The sequence below is a fragment of the Mobula hypostoma genome, chromosome 9 (assembly GCF_963921235.1).
Source record: "Mobula hypostoma chromosome 9, sMobHyp1.1, whole genome shotgun sequence".
NCBI classification, from domain to species: domain Eukaryota; kingdom Metazoa; phylum Chordata; class Chondrichthyes; order Myliobatiformes; family Myliobatidae; genus Mobula; species Mobula hypostoma.
The window spans coordinates 135,380,535-135,405,699 of NC_086105.1; the positions used below are offsets into that span (position 1 = coordinate 135,380,535).

The following is a 25,165-nucleotide window of genomic DNA, read 5'->3' on the forward strand; positions in this document are numbered from 1 at the left end:
AGCAGTTTCCCCACCACCGACGTTAGGCTAACCGGTCTATAATTCCCCAGTTTCTCTCTCCCTCCAATCCTCAGGAACTAGTCCAGAATCTAACGAGTTTTGAAAAATTATCACTAATGCATCCACTATTTCTTGGGCTACTTCTTTAAGCACTCTAGGATGCAGACCATCTGGCCCTGGGGATTTATCTGCCTTCAATCCCTTCAATTTACCTAACACCACTTCCCTACTAACATGTATTTCGCTCAGTTCCTCCATCTCACTGGACCCTCTGTCCCTTACTATTTCTGGAAGATTATTTATGTCCTCCTTAGTGAAGACAGAACCAAAGTAACTATTCAATTGGTCTGCCATGTCCTTGCTCCCCATAATCAATTCACCTGTTTCTGTCTGCAGGGGACCTACATTTGTCTTTACCAGTCTTTTCCTTTTTACATATCTATAAAAGCTTTTACAGTCTGTTTTTATGTTCCCTGCCAGTTTTCTCTCATAATCTTTTTTCCCCTTCCTAATTAAGCCCTTTGTCCTCCTCTGCTGAACTCTGAATTTCTCCCAGTCCTCAGGTGAGCCACTTTCTCTGGCTAATTTGTATGCTTCTTCTTTGGAATTGATACTATCCCTAATTTCTCTTGTCAGCCACGGGTGCACTACCTTCCTTGATTTATTCTTTTGCCAAACTGGGATGAACAATTGTTGTAGTTCATCCATGCAACCTTTAAATGCTTGCCATTGCATATCCACCGTCAATCCTTTAAGAGTCATTTGCCAGTCTATCTTAGCTAATTCACGTCTCATACCTTCAAAGTTACCCCTCTTTAAGTTCAGAACCTTTGTTTCTGAATTAACTATGTCACTCTCCATCTTAATGAAGAATTCCACCATATTATGGTCACTCTTACCCAAGGGGCCTCTCACGACAAGATCGCTAATTAACCCTTCCTCATTGCTCAAAACCCAGTCCAGAATAGCCTGCTCTCTAGTTGGTTCCTCGACATGTTGGTTCAAAAAACCATCCCGCATACATTCCAAGAAATCCTCTTCCTCAGCACCTTTACCAATTTGGTTCACCCAGTCTACATGTAGATTGAAGTCACCCATTATAACTGCTGTTCCTTTATTGCACACATTTCTAGCAGATTTTATGGGTAGAGAATAAATGAAGTAATTACTGTATAGGAAAGTAAATACAGGGATAAGACTGTTGGGATTGCTTTGATTGTCAGTACAGACAGAACAGCCTGGCATGAGAAATGTGAAGTATGATTATGAAATAAAAAATTCAAAGTAAATATATTATCAAAGTACATGGATTCATATCTCCTGGGTATGAGGATAAACTACATCCAGCTGTGGAGCATTTGCTTTGGGTAATGAGGTTACCATTAACCACAGCTCCCTCCAGGTCACCCTTAGGCAAGGTGTAGCACCTGTTAGCCTCCCTACTTGAGTTACAGTGAAGCCATGGAATGTAGGTGGTGGATGAAGAGAAGGCAAGTTGTGAGTAACACAATCGATGGTTCCTGCTTCTCAAACGCTGAGCAGTAGATCCTTTTAATAGGACAATGTTCAGGGTCGCTCGTCTTGTAAAGACACTGCATTGGAAGCAAGCAAGGGGAAGCTACTTCTTGTATTTTATCCCTAGTACAACCATGGTTAATACATACACAAATGTAAAAGACAACAGCGTAAATGGCAGCCCACTTCCAAATAGTGCGGACACCTCACTCGGTACGGGATGTCATGTAAACAGACAGGTGAGTCCGGACCGTCATACCACTACTGTCTGCAAGAACAAGAGACTGCGAATTGCCACTTGGAATGTTCGAACCCTGCACCGAGCTGGTAAGCTAGAAACCGTAAAATTAGAAATGAGGAGGCTAGAAGTCAGCATCCTAGGCCTAAGTGAAATAAGATGGAAAGGCACTGGAGTATTCCAACCAGACGACTACAGGATGATATACCCTGGTGGAGATAAACATGAAAAGGGTGTTGCAATCATCTTAGACAAAGAAACATCCAAGAGCCTGCTAGGATACTGGCATATCTCAAGACAGAACGATGCTAATCAAACTAAAAGGACAACAAAACAACATCTCTATCATCCAAGTATATGCACCCACAAGGGCAAGCTCAGGGGAAGAAACTGATGCCTTCTGCCAACCTCTAGACAAAGCACTAGAAGAATACAAATCACAAGGAGCCATCATTGTCATGGGCGACTTCAATGCAAAAGTTGGTGAGGGAAGAGAAGACCATATTGTTGGAGACCAGGGATTGGGAGAAAGGAATGAAAGAGGAGAAAAGCTTATATCATGGTGTAAAACAATCAATCAGATAATCACCAACACTTGGTTTAAACAACATCCAAGAAGAAAATGGACATGGAGAAGCCCAGATGGGAACAAAAAAAATCAAACCGACTACATAACAATCAATAACAGATTCAAAAACTCGATAACTCAATCTAAAAGCTACCCTGGAGCAGACTGTGGAAGCAACCACATACCAGTCATATGCAAAATTAAAATAAAGATGAGAAAATTAAAGAAACCAAAAAGATCAGAACCACTGGATTATCAACAACTACAACAACCCTCATCTGAAAACAGAATACACAATCAAGGTGAAAAACCGTTTTCAATTGCTGCAGGATGAGGGCGGCAAATACTGAAGGAATCCATGGTTGTAGCTGCAAAAGAACCCATCCCACGAAAAGAACGGAAAAGTAAGAAGAAATGGATAACTTAAAATATAATACAAATCTTCCCGACTACACGGTACATACATTATTTCTACTTTATATAGGCTGTGTAATTATCATATCATTAATGTTTTTACAATATGTTAGAGTTATTTTAGGTTTTATGTGTTATTTGGTACGATTTGGTAGGTTATTTTTTGGGTCTGGGAACACTCAAAAATTCTTCCTATATAAATTAGTGGTAATTGCTTCTTCACTTTACGCCATTTTGGCACGAAAGGTCTCAAAGGAACGCTTTACCTTAGCGGGGGAAATACGGGACAAGGGCGGTCCCATATGGGACAAATCAATTTAGCCCAATATACGGGATGTCTCGGCAAATACGGGACAGTTGGCAACCCTATGTTCAAGTTCAACAGTGCGTGACAGGGAATGAGGAAAGGTGCAGCTGACTCATATCGTTTCCTCGCGGCCCGGTAGCACATGCTTTGCGGCCCGGTGGTTGGGGACCACTGGGATGTGGTACCCAGACAGACAGACAGACATGGATTCATTTTCTTGTGGACATTCACAGTAAATACGAATAAACACAAAAGTCAGTGAAAATCTGCATAGACAACTACAAAAAAAGGAGTAATAACAATAAATATTGAGAACATGAGTTATAGAGTCCTTGAAAATGAGTTCATTGTTTGTGAAAACAGTACAACGATGGGGTGAGTGAAGTTATCAGCACTGGTTCAGCAGCTGACGGTCGAAGAGTGATAACCTGGTTGTGTGGAACCTAAGGCTCCTGTACCTCCTTCGTAAAGGCAGCAGTGAAAAAAAAATTACATGCCTTATTTACCCAGCACTTAAAATTCTTTAATAAAATACTTAAAAATAAAATCACCATACAATACTGACATGTTGAAAGCTTTCTGGAAAATAGATACAAAACAGAATAGGGAGATTTAAATGGTAGTTCTCTTACATGTGGCACAGCCAGTGAGCACTTTGCGACAACATCATAGGCTTCTTTATGCCTTCCTAATTCTTTCAAGGACTTTCCTTTTCGGAAGAGTGCTCTGCAGTTATTATGATTCAGGTGTAAAGCTTTGTCACAATCTTCTAGTACTTGATTATAGAGACCCTGAAATGACAAGTAACACAAAGTAGAAACTTAGAGGATGACAAAAACAATTAGTTTTGACAATGGACAAAACTTAACAATGAAAGCAAAATGACCTTTGCTGGAAGAGTCAGGAACAGGACTGGGATCAGTCGTGATGCCAATAACGATGAAAAAAAAGCACCTTGTGAAAATTTCTTTCACAACAAGTTAAACAATAAAATTGCCACCATAAGAATAATAAGACCATAAGATATACACGTAGGAGCAGAATTAGGCCATTTGGCCCATTGAGTCCACTCCACCATTTCATCACGGCTGATTCATTAATTCCCCTCAGCCTCCACCTCCTGCCACTCCCCCTAACTCTTCATGCCCTGACCAGTCAAGAATCTATTAACCTCTGCCTTAAATATACATAAAGACTTGGCCTCCGCAGCCACATGTGGCAATAAATTCCACAGATTCCCCACTCTCTGGCTAAAGAAATTCCTTCTCATCTCCATTCTAAAAGGGCGCCCTTTCTATTTTGAGGCTGTGTTCTCTGGTCCTAGAGCTTCCCACCATAGGAAATACCCTTTGCACTTCCACTCTATCAAGGCCTTTCACCATTCAATCGGTTTCAATTAGGTCACCCCTCATTCTTTTGAACTCCAGTGAATACAGTCCCAGAGCCATCAAACGCTCTTCATAATGAAAAGTCTCATTATTGCTGTCAAACATTACCAAAGTTCCTTAGTAAAAAATTCAAACTATGTAGCAATTTAAAAATATCTTACCATATTCAGATAGCAGGCAGCACGATTTGCATAAAGCTTCTCTATTACTTCGTTCACAATACTGATTTCTTCAGATGCATACTCAGCCACATTCAAGGCCTCAGTATATTGATTCAAAGCCTCTGCCCATTTGCCTTCTCTAAACTTATCATTGCCCTCATCATATAAATTTTTCACAAGTTCTTGAAGAAATACCTGCAAAGAAAAATTATGTATGTACAAACATTAAGTTACACATTTAGAAACTTACTCACTTTCTTATGATGGAATGAATCGTGCATGAGGTACCATAAGATTGGAGGATGGGTAATGTCTAATGCATTTATACTCTAACGCTGCAAGGACAAGACAAGGAACTGTAAGTCTAACATCAGTGGTGGGAAAGTTAATAAAAGGAATTCTCAGAGACAGGACCCAAATTCATGTGGAAAGGCAAAGACTGATTAGAGATAGTCAGTATGGCTTTGTGTGTGGAAAATCACATCTCACTAATATGATTATTTTATTTTGAAGATGTGACCAAGTGGATTGGTGAGGGCAGGGCTGTAGACATAATCTACAAAGCCCTTGAAAAGGTCCCACACAGTAGGCTGGTCCAGAAGGCTAGATCACAAGGGATCCAGGGTGTGCTAGCAAAATAGATACAAAACGACCTTGGTGGTAAGGGTCAGACAGTGGTAGAGAACATTGTTTTTCAGTCTGGATGCCTAAGGCCAATGGTATGCTGCAGTGGTATTTGTCATCTAGATTAATGATCTGGTTGAGAATGTAAGGTTTGTAAGATTTGAATGACACCAAAAATAAGTGGCACAGTGGAGAGTGAAGTAGGTTGTCTAAGATGTCAACAGGACCTACAGCAACTGAGAAAGTGGCCAAGGAATGGTAGGTGGAATTTTTGGCTAAATGCAAAGTGATGCACTTTGCTAAGTTAAACCAAGGCAGGACTTACACAGTAAATGGCAGAGCACTAGGGAGTGCTGTACAACAGAGACCTAAGGGTACACGTATATAGTTCCCTGAAAGCAGCAATGCAGGTAGACAGATTAGTGAAGAAGGTGTTTGGCACGTTTGCCTTCATTGTTCAGGGAGTCAAGTATAAGAGTTGGGACATCATGTCACAACTATACAAAAGGCTGTTGAGACTGCACTTAAGTTTTGCGAGCAGTTCTGGTTGCCTAGCTAAAGGAAAGACAACATTAAGCTGGAAAAGCTGAAGAAAAGATTCACAAGGATGCAAGAGGGACTGGATGTTTCCCCTGGAGTGCAGGAAATTGAGGATGAGGGGTTTAGTGAAAGATTATAGTCTTATTTTCCCTTAACTATGGGAGTCTAAAGCTAAGGGTATAGATTGGTAGTGAGAAGGGAAAAATTGAAAGGGGACCCAAGGGGCAACTTTTTCCATAGAGAGGGTAATGGACATGTAGAACAAGTAGCAGAGGAATGTATAATTTTATCATTAAAAAAGCATTCAGACAGGTACATGGATAGGAAAGATTTAACACCACAAGGCATGGGAGCAAATTAGACTATTCAGCTCATCGAGTCTGCTCCATCATTCCATCATGGCTGATTCATCGTCCCTCTTAGCCCCATTCTCCTGCCTTCTCTCCATAATATTTAACACCCTGACAAATCAGGAACCTATCAACCGCTGATTTAAATATACTCAATGACATGGCCTCCGCACTGTCTGTGTCAATGAATTACACAGATTCATTACCCTCTGGCTAAAGAAATTCCTCCTCGTCTCTCTTCTAAATGCATGTTCCTCTATTTTGACGCTGTGTCCTCTGGTCCTGGACTCAACCACTATAGGAAACATCCTTGCCACATCCACTCTATCCAGGTCTTTCAATATTTGATAGATTTCCAGGAGATCCCCCCACCCGCCCCATTCTTCTAACTTCCAGCAAGAATAGGCGAAGAGTCATCAAACGTTCATCATATGTTAACCCTTTCATTCCTGGAATCACTCACATGAACATCCTCTAGATCCTCTCCAATGCCAGCACGTTTTTCTTTGATAAGGTGCCCAAAACTGCAAATAATACTCAGTGTGGTCTGACCAATGCCTTATAAAGCCTCAAACCCTCAGCATGACAGCCTCACTCTTATATTCCAGTGCTCCAAAAATGAATGCTAACATTGCATTTGCCTTCCTTACCACTGACTCAACCTGCAAGTTAATCTTTAGGGAATCCTGCACAGGGATTTCCGAGTCCCTTTGCACCTCTAGTTTTCAAATTTTCTCCCCGTTTAGAAATTAGTCTATGCCTTTATTCCTTCCACCAAAGAGCAAGACTATACACTTTGCTACACTATATTCTATCTGCCACTTCTTTGCCCATTCTCCTAATCTGTCCAAGTCCTCCTGCAGACTCTCTGCTTCCTGAACACTACCTGCCCTTCCACCTATCTTCATATCGTCCGCAAACTTGGCAACAAAGCCATCAATTTCATCATCCAAATCGTTGATATATAACATAAAAAGAAGCAGTCCCAACACCAACCCCTGTGGAACATTACTAGTCACTGCCAGCCAACCAGAAAAGGCTCCCTTTATTCCCACCCTTTGCCTCCAGACGGTTCACCAATCTTCGATCCATGATAGTATCTTTCCTGAAATACCATGGACTCATTTAAGCAGCCTCATGTGTGGCACCTTGTCAAAGGCCTTCCAAAAATGCAAATAAACAACATCCCAGATTCTCCTTAGTCTATCTTGCATGTTATTTCCTCAAAATATTCCAATAGGTATGTCAGGCAAGATTTCCCCTTAAGGAAACCATGCAGACATTAGTCTATTTTATCACGTGACTCCAAAATCTTCCCAACCACTGAAGTTAGGCTAACTGCCCCATAATTGCTTATCCTATGCATCCCTCCCTTCTTAAAGAGCAGAGTGACAACTGCTATTTTGCAGTCCTCCGGAATTATTCCAGAATCTAGTGATTCTTGAAAGATCATTACTACCACCACCACCACCATCTCTTCAATTACCTCTTTCAGAACTCTGGGGTGTAGACCATCTGGTCCAGATGACTTATCTACCTTCAGACATTCCAGCTTTCCAAGCAGCTTCTCCTTAGTAATAGCAACTACACTCACTTCTGTCTCCTGACCTTGAATTTCTGGCATACTGCTAGTGTCTTCCACAGTGAAGGCTGACGCAAAATACTTAAGTTTGTCCACCATTTCTTTGTTCCCCATTACTACCTCTCCGACGTCCTTTTCAAGCTGTCCAATATCCACTCTCACCTCTCTTTTACTCTTCATATATCTGAAAAAGACATTTGGTATCCTCTTTGATATTATTGTCGAGCTTACCTTTATATTTCATTTTTTCTCTCCTTATGGCTTGTCTCATTGCCTTTTTAAAAACCTTCCCAATCCTTTAACTTCCCACTAATTTTTGCCATATTATATGCTCTCTTTTACTTTTATACTGTCTTTGACTTGCCTTGTCAGTCTCATCCTCATCCTCCCTTTAGAATAGCTTTTCATCTTTGGGATGCCACTATCCTGTGCCTTCCGAATTTCCCCCAGAAACGCCGGGCATTGCTGTTCTGCCATGAACCCCGCCAGCGTCTCCTTTCAATCAATTTTGGTCAGCTCCTCTCTCATAGCTCTGTAATTCCCTTTAGTCGGCTGTAATATTATTACATCTGACTCTTATGTTCTCCCTCTCAAACTGCAGGATGAATTCTATCATGTCATGATCACTGCCTCCTAAGGGTTTCTTTACCTTAAGCTCCCTAATCAAATCTAGTTCATTAACTGCCTTTCCCTTAGTGGGCTCAACCACAAGCTGCTCTACAAAGCTGTATCGTAGGAATTCTACAAATTCCCTCCTTTGGGGTCCAGCACCAACCTAATTTTCACAATCTACCTGCATTGCCCTTATTACACACCCTTTCTATTTCCCATCGACATTTGCATCCAACGTCCTAGATACTGTTCCCATTAATCTTTTTAACCCTTGCAATTTCTTCACACTACCCACAAGGATTCTACATCATCCGAGCCTGTCACTTCTTTCTAAGGATTTTATTTAATTTTTTACCACTATAGCCACCCCAACCCCTCTGCCTACTTGCTTGTCCTTTCAATGCAATGTGTATCCTTGGATGTTAAGCTCCCAGTTATGATTTTCTTTCAGCCATGACTCAGTAATGCCTGCCAATCTCTAACTGCGCTGCAAGATCGTCTACCTTATCCTGTATGTTATGTGCATTCAAATATAATACCTTCAGCCATGTATTCATTACCTTTTTCAATTTTGCCCCCACGTTACACTTCAACTCATCCCACTGACTGCAATTTTGCCCTATCATCTATCCGTTCTTTCTCACACCCTCACTCCACGCTATATCTACTTGAATACCAACTGGCCCATCCTCAGCTCTATCACTCCAGCTCCCATTCTCATACCTAATTAGTTTAAACCCTCCCCAAAAGCTCAAGTAAATCTGCCCACAGGATATTGATCCCCCTTGGATTCAGGTACAGCCTGTCCTTTATGTACATGTCATACCTTCCAAAGAAGAGATCCCAATGATCCAGAAATCTGAAACCCTTCCCTCTGCACCAATTCCTCCGCCGGGCATCCACCTGCCGAATCATTCTATCCTTATCCTCAGGCACGTGGCACAGGCAGCAATATAGATATTACTACCCCAGAGGTCCCTGCCTTTCAGCCTTCTACCTAACTCCCTAAATTCTCTCCTCAGGGCCTCCTCTCATTTCCTACCCATGTCATTGGAACCAATATGAACCATGACTTCCGGGTGTTCACCTTCCTCCTTTAGAATGCTGGGGACCTGATCTGAGACATCCTGGGATGCAAAATACCATCTGGGTATCTTTTTCACATCTACAGAATCTCTTGTCTGCTCCTCTAACTGTAGAACCCCCCATCACTACAGCACTCCTTTTCACCCCCCTCACCTTCCTCCTGAGCCCCAGAGCTAGACTCAGTACCAAGAGTGTATCTGGAGAGATACAACAGTGTATTTGGAGGAATATGCGCCAAATGCAGGTAAATGGGACTAGGCAATGAGGTTGGCACGCATGGGTTGAACTGAAGGGCTTGTTTCTGTGGTTTATTTCCCAAATAGGTACGTCTGCTCATGCAATTCCCCACTTTTCCTTTGATAAAATTCCATTGTTTTTGCCAGTATCTAATCTCAAGCAATAATTTTTGTCCTACTGGGCCACTTGAGAAATAATATCTAAGCATTAACCACATCTTGGGCACCTAGTAGGTTCTAGTTCACATTCCACTGTAAAGACAGATTATAAACCATTAACAACCATACTCAGTATAATAAGCTTTAAAATATGTTTAAAGAGTTTAAAGCCTTAAGAGAAAAGTGTTTTGGAATATATACTCCAGGAGTTGCAAATATTGCTAAACTTACAATTCCCATTAGCACCTCAGAACACAAATAGTTCACTTTCTTGGCAAGCTAGGTGTTTTCTCGATATTTATATCCTCTCATTATTCCTCAAAGAGTTATTTTCCATTTTTACACAAGACTGGTTCTGACATTTTACTGGAATGCATGCCATTATGACAATTAAATCACAATGTCTGCTGCATTGGATTTGCAACAAAAATCACACTATAGAGTTCCAAATTACATAATGCTTTAGCAGGAAAACAGACCATTCAGATGTACTCTAGTATTTTTTTTGGGTGACTGACTCCTATTCTTAGAAATTAGATGGAACATAACAAGGAGCATGAACACCAAGTGCGTCTTTCCTAATCATGGTGGACTGAAAAGTAAATGTACGGTTACACACTATTAAGAAAACTGCCCACTTTATCATCAATTTAAATGAATGGATAGAACATCAGATTCATCTCGTGCATCCTTTTTCGTTCATCCTTCCCTTTTGAAATGCAAATATGGAATCCAGCCAAAAAAACCCAAATAACTTTTGCGCGATTTTTTTTGCGCGTGGGGGTGGGGTTGATGTTCTTGTTGCCATTTGCGCGATTTGTTTTTTTGCACGTGGGGAGGGTGATGTTTTTCTTTGAACTGGTTCCATGTTTCTTTTGTTTCATAGCTGTCTGTGGGAAGATGAATCTCAGGGTTGTATACTGCATACATTGATAATAAATGTACTTTGAATCCTTTTAAATATTCTGATTTACTGCACCACTAACCTTGGAAACACAATTAAAGACTTTTCTTTATTCTGCAAGTTTAGAATTCTAATCAAGCTTAAGAATGATCATCTCCACCATAAATTTAACAGTAAAATTATACTCTTATCCAGTCACAGGACACAGTGGCATCGACAAAGCTGACATTTAATGCTCAGCCCTAACTGCCGCTGAACAGGGATGGCAATTAAGAATCAACAGTTAAGGAAGGTATTAAGGAAGTTAATGAATACACTTTGAAATATTTAGAAGACATTTATTTTACCTCATACTCCTTCTCTGTACCAGGATAGGGCAGTGTAGACCTGCAAAAGGAAACCATTTTTATATATCTGACACACACACACAAACCTCCCCCACCCTACTTATCCCATGAATGTTAAGCAATCAAATAGACTTTGGTATCCATCAGCATCTTAAAATGCTAAACAACAAGTGCAGATTAAAAAATTTAAATCTTTATTAAACTACATTATACTTTTTGTTAATTAGAGCATCAATCAACTTCATACGTCATAAACAACTTCAATTTTAAGCAAGTGTTTGTTGAGCAAATGTTTCCTAACTCGTAAAATGTGCCACAGTATCTGCATTTTAATGGATGATCTCGTTTACAGAAGATTTATCACAAGGAACAAAATGAGACTGAAAAAAAAGGAAGATAAATGGAGGGGAGAAGACCAACTGGAAGATAGGATACAGCAAGGATTCTCAATCTTTTTTTATGCCGTGGATCAATAACATTAAGCAAGGGGTCCTTGGACCCTAGGCTGGGAACCCCTGGGATAGAGGAAAAGAAAATGTGAAAGGAAAATGGAGATCAGGTGGGGGGGGGGGAGGAAGAGAGAGACAGAGAAAACAAAACAAAACACATGCCAATTGGTTTCTTGGTTTCAAGTATCCTAGAAGTAAATGATCACATTCTCCTACTGCAGGAGTTGCTGGACTGGACAAGGCTTTTTCGCAGTCAAACTTTTGGGGTCTCTTCGTCATCAGCTGTGATAGGGATTGATCAAATTATAGATGGATAAGCACTGACCAAATTCAGTAATGAACTGCAAGAACTGTATCTGGTCATCAAGAACAATCAGAGAACATGCAAACACTAATATAAAATATAAAAGAATAATATTGGCTCAAACTGGGCTGACCAGGACTGCAAACTATCAACCATTCTGATCTCGGCACATCTTGGATTTCTATACATGAAGAGTGAATAATTTGAGGTCAGATAACAGGTACAAATGCCTGAGTGAAGTAGCAAGGTGCCAGGCACGGCACAAACAAACTTCGTGTTTGGCTTCTCAGCTTCACATCAGCAATAGAGTTCTAACGCAACCGCTTCATGTCAACAGAATTGCAGACCCTGTAGCAAAACGTACTTATGTTATTTACTTCCAAAGTCTATATAAATGTACTGTTCACTTATTGATTAGTTTTTAAATACTCTATCATAAACTGATCGCATACAGAGTCATAGAACATATAGTCGGTACCGAACTGCCCAGTCTCATCGCCCTGCATCTGGACATAGCGCGCTATAGTCCTGCCACCCACATACTCATGCAAATTTCACTTAAACATTGAAATCTAATCTGCATCTATCACATCCGCCACAGCTCATTCCAATCTCCCACCAGTCTCCAAGTGAAGACACTCCCCTTAAACATTTCACCTTTCATCCTTAATCTCTAGTTCTAGTTGCACCCAACTTCAGTGGCAAAAGCCTGCTTGTGCTTACTCTATCTATACCCCTCATAGGTTTTGTTAGCTAGCCAGTCACCAAAGTCACTCAGGGTGTTATTGGACAGGGACCTCACAATACATTTCCTAAGGCTTTGCTTATCACTGGCAGTTTATTCTGCCTTGGGTGTGGCAAACCAGCTCATTGAGCCATTTGCTTCTTGAAGGCACCAGGAGACGATCAAATGTTTGAACAGGGTCCAAAAGCAGGCCAGGTCCAGGATACCTAGTCCATTTTACACTGTGTTACTAAGCCCCAACTGAAAACAGGCACCAGCTGGAGACGTAATAAAGCAGAATTCCATCTAAACATAAAACTTAGCAACTAATGTAGAAGAAATACAAAGTTTAGTCACAATATTACACTTAGTGCGCTTGGGGGATTGACAACTGATTTTATTATGATGGTGACTAAGGTCTAAATGGATTGCCAGACCAAAGCTATCTCCAACATTGATTGTTGTTTTTAAGCAATATGGGTCCATAATATGCCATACAGACTTAAAAATAGAAAGCAATAATAAATCTGCAGTGTACTTTATGATAAACAACATGCACACAAGAGTTCTGCGATTTCCTCTTTAAACCTTTCCACTATGTGATTTTTTTACAACTTTACTATAAAATCTACCGTCTATTTCTCTGATTAAGCTCTTAGACCTCTGAACAATTCCCCTGTTGTCTGACTGTATTCCAATAAACTGCCTTGGGATATTTTCCTACATTAATGATATTTCTAAATGCTAACAACAGGAATTCTGCAGATGCTGGAAATTCAAGCAACACACATCAAAGTTGCTGGTGAACGCAGCAGGCCAAGCAGCATCTGTAGGAAGAGGTGCCTGACGAAGGGTCTCGGCCTGAAACGTCGACTGCACCTCTTCCTACAGATGCTGCCTGGCCTGCTGCGTTCAGCAACTTTGATGTGTGTTTCTAAATGCTAGCTGCTTTTTGATCTTGTGACATTGGTTTGCATGTGAATTGCAGCAGTGATAAAAATGAAAATTATTTGTGTTTTTTCTGCTTTTTTGCATTAGTATATTTCTGAGATACAGACCTGTGCAAAAGTCTTTGGCACATATATATAGCTAGGGTGCCTAAGACTCTTGCTCAGTACTGTAGTAATTTGAAGTATTGAGCTGTACTGCTGCCACAAAATAACACAAATTTCATGACCTATGTGAGCGGTGATAAACCTGATTCTGATATGGGTCTCTGTTGTGGACTGAGAGTGGGAAGGGGGCAGGGAGAGGGGAATCATGGTTGGGAAAAGGGGGAAGGAGAGGGGAGGGAGCGGGAAGCACCAGACAGACATTCTGTAATGATCAATAACCCAATTGTTTGGCATCAAATGATCTTGCGTGGTGTCTGTCTGCACCCGCGCCACTCGCCAATGCTGGCACTCATTCTCTGCCACCTGTCCCATGTCCCTTCCACTGCACTCCACCCTGGCCATTCCCAACATCCTTTGCTCTCGCCAAATTTACCAACTTGTTCTCCGTTCCCCATTACAGTACTGTGCAATTAACCAATATTCACTTGGCATTAATGCATGAAAGTTAAAAGATGGGTGGTCCAAAAACGAGACGTGGGTGTAAGCCTGTTAGTGGATAGATGGAAACTGACCTTTTACTTATAATGATGACACTAATGTTGGGGCAGCCTCTAACAAAAGAAAATAGCACGCTGTTGAATTTCTGAAGGTTTTTAGGACGTAATTCAAACTGACACTGACACTGATGCTGATCCAGGTAGGACACCTCAATTGAGAGATAATCAGATGAGCTAAAGGAAGTATATTGCCAAATAAGATTGCAGTGGTAAAATCAGTCAAGGTCCTGGGGCAATTAAAGATAAAGATGTTACATTGCAAGGTTGGGAAGAATTAAGTTGAATGTAAGACTTAACTAAAATGCAAGCATCACCGAAGCAGGCAAAAACCAAGGAACAAGTTTATTAGCACAGAATTCTTAGAGCATAGAAGGGCAAAACAAAATTTAATGGCTTCTAACAACCATGAAATGATAAGCAACACACATAAAAGTTGCTGGTGAACGCAGCAGGCCAGGCAGCATCTCTAGGAAGAGGTACAGTCGACGCTTCGGGTCGAGACCCTTCATCAGGACTAACTGAAAGAAAAGCTAGTAGGAGAGTTGAAAGTTGGAGGGAGAGGGGGAGATCTGAAATGATAGGAGGAGACAGGAGGGGGAGGGATGGAGCCAAGAGCTGGACAGTTGATTGGCAAAAAGGATATGAGAGGATCATGGGACAGGAGGCCTAGGGAGAAAGAAAAGGGGAAGGGGGGAAAACCAGAGGATGGGCAAGGGGTATAGTCAGAGGGACAGAGGGAGAAAAAGGAGAGAGAGAGAAAGAATGTGTGTATATAAATAAATAAATAATGCCCGGGGTACAAGGGGGAGGTGGGGCATTAGCGGAAGTTTGAGAAGTCAATGTTCATGCCATCAGGTTGGAGGCTACCCAGAAATGATAAGGTTGATTTCCATTCTTTTCCCTAAGACTATTATTTATTTATTTAGAGATACAGCACGGAACAGCCTTTGAGCCAAACAGCCCAGCAGCCCAAGACAACCTTGATTTAAACCTACTCCAATCATGGGACAATTTGCAATGACCAATTCATCTACCTAGTATGTCTTTGGATTGTGAGAGGAAACAGGAGCACACACGGAAAACATAAGAACATAAGAAATAGGAGCAAGAGTGGACTGTCAAGCCTGCCCCGCCATTCAATAAGATCGTGGCTGATCTGGCCATGGACTTATCTCCACCTACCTGCCTTTTCCCCATAACCCACAGTGATCAGTAACGAGAGGGCACAGATTTAAGCAAACAAACTTGGGTCCCAAGTTTTTTGCTGAATTCGCAAATGAATGCACTGCCTGAAAGGGTGGTGGATGCATTTTAAAAGTGGACCGATCCTTGGAGAAAAAAAAAATTATTACAGGAAGTGGGAAGATGTGATTGTCTGCTAACTTCCTGAGCCATCAAACAGATTTATATACTGTGGAACCTGGTTAATTATGCCATCAGTTAATGGGGGTAGCCATTCATTTGGGACAACGCTTAAAGAACAAAAAACTAAACAAGAAGGTAGACAGGATTCCCTTCCATTTATTTGGGACACTAAGCCACTTAATTGGGACAGGAGACTATTGCCAAAAGGTTTCTAGCTAGCGTCAGTTGTGTGCACTTCCGTGGCCAGTAGACACCACACCGTACTTAGAGCGAACAGTTTTTTTTAATAGCATCAGTTGCATGTGTTTGTGTTCAAAAAGCAGTGATTTTTGTCACTGATAGTTGGCAAGAAATAAGCAGTGAGACAATTCTGAACTGTTTTGCTCACTGTGGTTTCAAGCATTCAGGCTTGGAGATGCCAGAAATGGACAGGAGTGAAAATGAAACAATTTCACTACTTTAACGAGGTAGGAACTACAAAGAATTTGAAGGTATCGACAATCATCTTGAATGTTACAATGAAATTGAAGATTGAGGATGCAAAATTCAAAAGCATTGTATGAAGGCAGTTCATTATCTGCACTGATTTTGTTCATTCAGTCAATCAAAAGAACACAGCAGTGTACACTGGATGAATTCCTCTGATGCAGTTTTATAGAATTGTAGAGGTAGTTGTAGTGTTCTATTTTTTCTGTATTTCATTTAAATACACATATTGTTACTGATTTAAATGATAGTTTCTTTTTTATACCTTTTTAAATTATTTCCATGAAACTTTGACTAATTGGGACAGCCACTCAATTGGACCAAAATGTACTGGTCCTCATGTGTCCCAATTAACCAGAAACCTATACTTTATAATGTATTTATCATACTGGACAGTGATTCTTATGTATGACCCAATTGAGTGCAAAGGAAAAGGGGTAAATAAAACTCCTTTAATTACTTTAAGTAATTTAAAGACTAAAGTGTGAATGAAGGCTACAACAGCAGAAGTAGGAATGAAAGCAGACTATTTAGCACCTAAGCCAAGGATCAAAGAAAAATTGTGAGGCTGTAAATAATTTTTTGAGACTAGGGACAACAGGAAAGCAGTCATGATCTGGAACAAATATTTATAGTAATGGTCTCAAGGCTTGTCTCATTGACAACCCCACCGACTTCCTGACAGCACAGATGACTGAACGGGTTGAACAGTGATAGAGGGATGACTAGAACACTCTTGACATACAAAGAGCTGTGGAGTCTACACTGGGCAGTTAATATAAAAAAAACAAAGACAACTCAACAAAGATGAGTCACCTGGGACAATTAGTGCAGAAGGATGTGTGGGATACTCAGAACAATTATGACATGACGGAACTGTAAAACTGCGAAAGGAAAAAAAATCAGTAGTGTAGGTTCTGAAAGTTAAATATAAACCTTATCTTGTGTACACCGAAAAATATTCCATTTACTTTTAATCAAATGGGTTCAAAATAAAACATAAAAGCAAAATAGTAATCAAGAAGCATGAATGCTGTAAACATTTTATATCCATAAGGAGACTGGGGAGGGGGATCATTGTGACCTTTATCAATGCCATGCAATTACAAAGTGGAAAGTGAAATTCTATTGTACATTTTAAAGCTGCTTCTGACTAAAGACACAGCTGTTCCTTACTAATGATCAAAGACTTTCAACACCCTCCCCCTCCCAGAACAAACAGCAAACTAAATAAGTCAATTGGACAGTGCAACATGAAAGAAAAATTGTGGGCTTTATGAATTACATAGTGAGAAATTAACAGGGAAACTGTGTCCATTTTTCCCCAAGGTTTTCCCTTCGATATTAAATGTAGAATGAGAAAACGTCACTGGCAGAAATAACAAAGGCTTCTATAATAAGCTATTCTTGGAGTCCAAGATGAATGTAGTAATGTAGTTCATTAAGTCAAAGTGATTTGAAACCTGATTGTAACGTACAATGCAATACAATGATATCCACAGTGCACACACACAGTGCTAAATTGGGCAATGTTATTCCTATACTTTTTTCCCTAACAATTCCCATTTTTTGCCTCATTTCAAAGATAATGTCCTAGATTTTCCAAAACAAATAATGGATGTTCTATTTCCAAGTTGTATAAATGTGGTAAGTTTTTAAAGAGTTTGAACATCAAAAACATTCATAATATTCCTATTATTTCATCGGTTTGACAGCTGGTTAAGCTTTGGGCAGTGCCTTACTAAAGTATTTGTTTTCCGACTAGCTTGTGGCTTGCCACGTGATATGCATTTACAAGTTAAGGAACTGCCGTGCACAAGCCTTTGGTGACCATCTTGTAGCCGGTTCCTTTCAAGAAGCTGCAAGTAGATGCGCAGCAGATACAGTAGCGGTTAGCGCGGCAGTATTACAACTTGGGGCTCAGTTCCAGCGCCATTCTGTAAGGAGTCTCTGTACATCCTTCCTGCAGAATGTGTCGGTTTTCTCCGGGTCTTCTTGTTTCCCCCCACAGCCCAAAAACGTACCAAGTAGGCTTCTCTAACTTCCGCTAATGCCCCACCTCCCCCTCGTACCCCATCTGTTATTTATTTTTATACACACTTTCTTTCTCTCACTCTCCTTTTTCTGCCTCTGCCCCTCTCACTATACCCCTTGCCCATCCTCTGGTTCCCCCCTCCCTTGTCTTTCTCCCTGGGCCTCCTGTCCCATGATCCTCTCGTATCCCTTTTGCCAATCACCTGTCCAGCTCTTGGCTCCATCCCTCCCCCTCCTGTCTTCTCCTATCATTTTGGATCTCCCCCTCCCCCTCTCAAATCTCTTACTAACTCTTCCTTCAGTTAGTCCTGATGAAGGGTCTCGGCCTGAAACGTCAACTGTACCTCTTCCTAGAGATGCTGCCTGGCCTGCTGCGTTCACCAGCAACTTTGATGTGTGTTGCAGGTAGGTTAAGTGGTCATTGGAAATTGTTCCGATTATACTATCATTAATCGGGTTTCTCGGAGGTTGCTGGGGAGTGGCTCAAAGGGCTGGAAGGGTCTACTCTGCGCTAAATCAATAAATCAATAAATAAATGGATCCATCAATGCCAGATAATTACTAATAATTATGGTGGAAAGGGGGAAACAAATATGAGTGGCTTATTAATGCCTGAACAGTCCAGACCGATGAGATTTTCTCTTTATTTTGTGTCAAAAGACATCGCGAAAACACCAAATCACAGTACGGAACTGCATTCCAATTCGACCTTTAAATTACTACCCCATTTCCAAGTGTAAACATGCAACCCTAAGGGTCAACAAGTGTTCAAATTAACCAGGGACATTTAAAATGCAAGGCCAATTTAGAAGAGACAGGTTAAGGCAAGCAAATACAGTATGTTTTGCCTCGTGATACTACTCGCCTACCGAGACTGTCATGTAATTGTCCACTTCCAGTGATCCCCATATCAAGATCTGTGGTGGCAGGCCCCATGGACAAAAGCTGGTGTCCCCCCCCCCCCACCACCCCAGGTTAGCAAGACCCAGAGTTGGAGCCTTGATTGGTGAGTCTTGGGTTGATACCAGAAGTTGAAGCCTGAAGTGAGTCCAGAGGGTGAGGGCCAAAGGTCGAAGCTGTAGGGTGGGCATGTCTCAGGTGTTGGACAGCCAGCATCTGGCGAGCCTGAGTGACTGGGGCAAAGAAATGGAGATCTGAGGCCCGGAGGCAGCCTGTCCTAGGTTGGAGGCCTGTTTGTATGTGTGAGTGGTTTTGTTGCTGTTGTTCAGAAACAGGTTGGAGATCACTGGCACATGTTGTGAAATCTGTTGTTTTGTGGCAGAAGTACATTGCAATACATAATTTTTTTGAATGTCAATTACAATGAAGGAATATATATATATATAAAATTAAAATCAATTAAACTGTGCTAAAAGAGAGCAACAGAAAAAGATATGGAGGTAATGTTCATGAGTTCATTGTCCATTCAGAAATCTGATGGCGGACGGGATGAAGCTGTTGTGTTTTCAGGTTCCTGTACCTCCTCCTCGATGGTACAAATGAGAAGAGAACATGTCCTGGGTGACGGGTGCCACCTTCTTGAGGCACTGCCTTGACGCACAGTGCCCATGATGGTGCTGGCTGAGTTTACAACTTTCTGCAGCGTTTTCCGATCCTGTGCAGTGGCTCCTACATGCCAGACAGTGATATAACCAGTCAGAATGCTCTTCTCGTACATCTGTAGAGATTTGCGAGAGTCTTTGGTGACATACCAAGTCTTCTCAAACTCCTGAAGTAACATAGCCACTGCTGTGCTTTCTTTGTAATTGCATCAATGAGTTGGGTCCAGGATAGACCTTCAGAGATGCTGACACTCAGGAACTTGAAACTGCTCACCCTTTCCACTTCTGATCACTCGATGAGGACTGGTGTGTGTTCCCTCAACTTCCCCTTCCTGAAATCCATAATCAATTCCTTTGCCTTACTGACATTGAGTGCACAGACACCACAACTCAACCAGCTGATCTATTTCACTCCTATGTACATCCTCGTCACCACTTGAAATTCTGCCATCAGTAGTTGTGTTGTCAGCGAATTTACAGATGGCATTTGAGCTGTGCCTAGCCACATGATCAGGGGTGTGGAGATTAGACCAGTGGGCTAAGCACGCATCTTTGAGATGCATCAGCGTTGGTTGTCAGCAAGGAGGGGATGTTATTTACAATCCGCACCACCTGCGGTCTCCAGGTGAAGAAGTCAAAGATCCAGCTGCAGAGGGAAGTACAGAGGCCCAGGTTTTAGAGCTTATGATTAGTGCTGATTGTATTAATCACACAAGCTTGTGATTAGTACGACTGCGTAGAACATTGAGCTGTAATCAATAAACAGCAGCCTAAGGTAGGTATTACTATTGTCTAGATGATCCAAGGCCGAGTGGAGAGACAGTGAGAATGTATCCGCTGTCGACCGACTGTTGCTGTTGTTTGTATTGTTCTGCTGAACATTGGGGACAGGCTATGTTGGCACCGAAATCTGCGGCGATACTTGGCAATCCATAGGTTGTGCTGCTTGTTAATGCAAACAACATATTTCACTTTATGTTTCAATGTACAGTACTGTGCAAAAGTATATATATATGAGCTAAGGTGCCCAAGACTTTACACAGTACTGCAGTAATTTTATGTATTGCACTGTACTGCTGCCATAAAAAAAACCATGACATATGTGAGTGATGATAAACCTGATTCTGATACGGGTCTCTGTTGTGGACTGAGAGTGGGAAGGGGGCAGGGAGAGGGGAATCATGGTTGGGAAAAGGGGAAGGGAGAGGGGAGGGAGTGGGAAGCACCAGACAGACATTCTGTAATGATCAGTAAACCAAATGTTTGGAATCAAATAACCTTGCTTGGTGTCAACACCATGCCTCCCCTGCCCCTGGCATTTCTTCTCTGCCACCTGTCCCACACCCCTCCCACGGTACTCCACCATCGTCATTTCCAACATCCTTTGCTCCCACCAGATTTCACAAATTTGCTCTCTGCACATTTACAACACCCTTGCTATATATGTGTACTCAGACTTTTGTACAGTACTGTATATGTGATAAACAAATGAATCTGAATCCCTTCACTGCCTCCTAGTTAGAAGAGAATTAGAATTAAATATGAATGCTTCTCTTTTCTTGCAAGCTTGCCCTGAGTGTATGAAAGCACTAGGCTTCAATATTCAAATAGTATCTCCTGTCGATTCCTTAAAGCAAATTATAAACCCCTAATGCAAATATTATTCCAGCCGTCCTTTGCTGCACCAGCTCCCACTCTCTGGATTTCGCTGTTTACTGCGACCAGAATTATACACGGTATTCCAGTCTTCGCTTTACCTTGTACAAATTCAACATAATGTACTGATGCTTGTCCCCCTGGTCATGTATAGGGAGACTTGATTAAATAAATACAATGAACCAAGCTGAATTCTTAATTTTAAATGTTCTTAATAATAGTCTAGCTCACAATCATTTAAATCATTTCTCAAATATTTCCTTATATTGCCCTAATTGCTATTTTCAACTAAAAAGAATATCTTCCCAGTCTACTCAGAACCCTATTATTGGTTGATCTCTTCCCTAGAGTTTAAAATGCAACCCAACCCAGCCTCATCTATAAAGTTAAATCAGTTTTGTTCCAGTTCCCCAGCCAAAAGACCTATAATTGTGAACAGTAACAGGCCTTATACTGAGCCCTTTGGCAATCCATTAATGTTTCTATGCCACGTCAACAAAGCTCTATTCAAAAGCATCCTTATGCATAGCCAACATTAAAATCCATTTCTGAAGCTTAGCTCCTGTTCTTTGCAGTCCTATTTTTTAAATTATGTCCATATTTTGTTGAAATCTAAAATATTACTTATTCAGAACTTCCACCTTAACTAGCCCTGTTACTTCTATCAAAAAAGACAAATCTGTTAAGTGTTTATTAATCATTCCAACCATAAATCCATACATAACCTAGATGACATAAGTTACATTAATATATTTTATTTTTTAAAGAAAATCAAGGACATGACAAATGTTCCGATCAAAGAAGGAAAATTAACACTTTCTAAAGGCAGCATCTTTCATTGTAAATAAAACCTTAATTTCTTGATTTTCATTCTTACATCTGAGCAGTAATTAAAGTCCTTAATTGGTTGTAAAACATATGGAAATATCCTCAAGTCACAAAAATCATTTTATAAATGCAAGCACTTCTATCAAATTTGGAAATGAACTACTTTCTATGAAAACAATTGAACACAATTTAATAACAACAGTAAATAAAATGGTTTGTGCTTAAAGACAGAGACAACAGATATTGGTCATAATACCAGGTATTGTGATTAAATCAGGCTTTCAGATAATTTACATTTTGCTGTTCTAAAGTTGCTTATTTGAATTACTCAATTTTATTTTGCATATAATGTAATGTTCTTCAGGAGTAGAATCAATACAAGTTGGACTGTTTAGTAACACTATGACCATTTTGTACTACGATGGGTATTATTTTTGTCTTGTAAAAATGAGCTTGTTCCATATACACAGACCAGCATCTGCATGAAGATGATGCCACACAGATCATTTTTAAATCTTTCCCCTCTCAACTTAAACCTATGCCCTCTAGTTTTTTTTATTCCTGTTTCTGGGAAAAAAGAAGTGTGCATTTATCGTATTTATTCTCCTCGTGATGTTATACACCTCTATAATATCACCCCTCAGTTGTTGAGTCCAGGCAATGTTTTCTGCGCAATTTCCAGCTTAATGACATCTTTCCAGTAACAGAATAACTGAAACTGTACAAAATACTCCAGATGTGGCCTCACCAACATCTTATACAACCAACTGTGACATAACATCCCAACTCCCATAATCAATGTCCTGGCTGATGAAAGCTGGCATGCATCTTCTTCACCACATTGTCCACCCGAGTTGCCACTTTCAAGGATCTACGTAGTTGCACTCCCAGGTCCCTCTGTTCTACAACACTTCCCAGGGCCCGACCACTCACTGTGAAAAGTCTCAGCCTGGTTTGACTTCTGAAAATGCAATGCCCTGCACTTATCTGAAATGAATGCCATTTGCCAATCGTTGGCTCACTTACTTAGCTGATCAAGATTCCCTTGTAATTTTCAATAACCTTTCTCACTACTTACAACACCACTAATCTTAGTGTCATCTGCAAAGTTAGTGTAAGGCTAGTACAGTGCCAGCTATAAGATCAGGATTCAAATCCCACTGCTGTCTGTAAGGAGTTTGTACACTCTGCCTGTGACCGCATAAGTTTCCTCTGGGTACTCTGCCATTCTTCCACAATCCAAAGATGTAAGATAAGTAATGATTTGTGGGCATGCTATGTTGACGCAAGAAGTGTGGCAATTGTGGGCTGTCCAGCACAATCCTCACTGATTTGATTTGAGACTATGTTTCAATGTACATGTGACAAATAAAGCTAATAGTTTATCTAATCTTTTCAAAGTTACTAACCATGCCTACATCTACATCAGGAAATTATTACCCCTCAACCATCAGGCTCCTGAACCAGTGGGGATAATTTCACTCACCCCATCACCAAACTGTTCCCACAACCTATGGACCCACTTTCAAAGACTCCTCATTACAAGTTCTCGACATTTATTGCTTATTTATTTATTTATTATTTTTTCTTTCTTTATGTATTTGCAGCTTGTTGTCTTTTGCACACTGATTGTCTGGCCTGTTGGTACAGTCTTTCATTGATTCTATTATGGTTACCGGATTTATTGAGTATGCCTTCAATAAAATAAATAAATAAATATGAAGCTAGGGTGTCCAAGACTTTGCACTTAACTGCATTTGGCAATCTGGAGTGGAGGGCAAAGGATATTGAAAATGGCGAGGGTGGAACATTGCAGGAGGGTTGCAGAACTGGTGCCAGAGAAGGAGTGCCAGGGGCAGGTGGTGCAGACACACCCAGCCCTGAAACACCGGGCAAGGTTATAGGATTCAAATCTCTCTAGGGCTTTCCATTCCTTTTCCTTTCCCTTCCCCTTTTCCCAGCAATGATTCCCCTCTCCCTGCCTCCCTCCAACTCTCAGTCCAAAATAGAGACCTATATCAGAATCAGGTTTATCAGCGCTCTATATGTCATAAATTAGTTTTTTTTTTGCACTGGCATAGAGTGGAACACGTAAAATTACTACAGTCGTGTGCAAAGTTCTCAGACACCCTAGCTATATATATGTGTCTAAGACTTTTGCATATTACTGTATATGGCAAAGTTTCTTCTTTGGTAGTCCTTCAGAATCTATTATTGTTTTATGGTGTATGACTGCAATGATCTGCAGATTAGTGAAGACAGTTCAATACATCATAAGAACCACCCTCACTGCCTCATCAGCCATAACTGAATGGTGGAGCAGACTCGATGGGCCAAATGGCCTAATTCTGCTCCTACATCTTCTAGTCTGTTCCTGTTGCAGGGGCTTTTGTGTGCTTTTCACATTTTGCCTTGATGTTCTAAATACCATCTTGGATGCGCCTTCTCTTCTACATTGGGGTTGGTAAGGGGTTGAAGTACATCAACAGGTAAAGATATTGATAAGGAGATGGAAGTTAAGCCGTTAGAGTAATAGGAAGAACAGGCAGGGTCAGGTAAGTGAACATGGTGGGACTAACAATCCGAACTGTATTCATTTCAATGCAAGTAAAATGGGTAAGAGCCTGTACTAGTATATTTTTTAAACAATGCTGTAGTCATTACAGAAACTTGGTAAAGAGAGGGGCGAGACTGGCAGATCAATTTTCAATGGTTGAAATGTTTCATATATGACAGATAGGATGTTAAACAGGTGGGGGAGTTACATTACTGGAGAATGTCACTGATGAACTTATAGAGCCATCTTGGAGGACTCATCCAGCAAGACCATCTGGATGGAACTCGAAATAAGAGAAGTTAGTGCTAAGAGGAGGCTATACTTATAGGCTTCCCAGTAAGCCAGCAGAAGACAGAGGAACGGACATTTAGGGGAAACGTGGAAAGACGCAAAAACAACAGTTGTTATAGTAGGTAATATTAATTTCTCCAACACTGACCGGGTTTCCCTAACTGACAGAGGCTTAGATAGGGCAGAATGTGTTATGTGCATCCAGGAGGGTTTCTTGAAACAGTGTTTGGATAACCCAATCAAGTAAGGGGCTATATTAGAAACTG

At 40.9% G+C, this 25,165-nt stretch overlaps 1 protein-coding gene across 2 annotated transcripts in view; it reads right to left on the reverse strand.

Annotated features, from left to right (window-relative positions):
* Positions 1–25,165, reverse strand: part of zc3h7a (zinc finger CCCH-type containing 7A) — a 106,448-nt gene that overhangs the window by 55,002 nt on the left and 26,281 nt on the right. For both annotated transcript variants that reach the window (XM_063059237.1, XM_063059238.1), the window contains exons 4-6: positions 11,032–11,071; positions 4,592–4,786; positions 3,675–3,833 (exon numbers count right to left, since the gene is read on the reverse strand). In XM_063059237.1, coding sequence (XP_062915307.1) covers positions 3,675–3,833; positions 4,592–4,786; positions 11,032–11,071 — 394 coding nt within the window. The remainder of the gene's footprint in view (positions 1–3,674; positions 3,834–4,591; positions 4,787–11,031; positions 11,072–25,165) is intronic.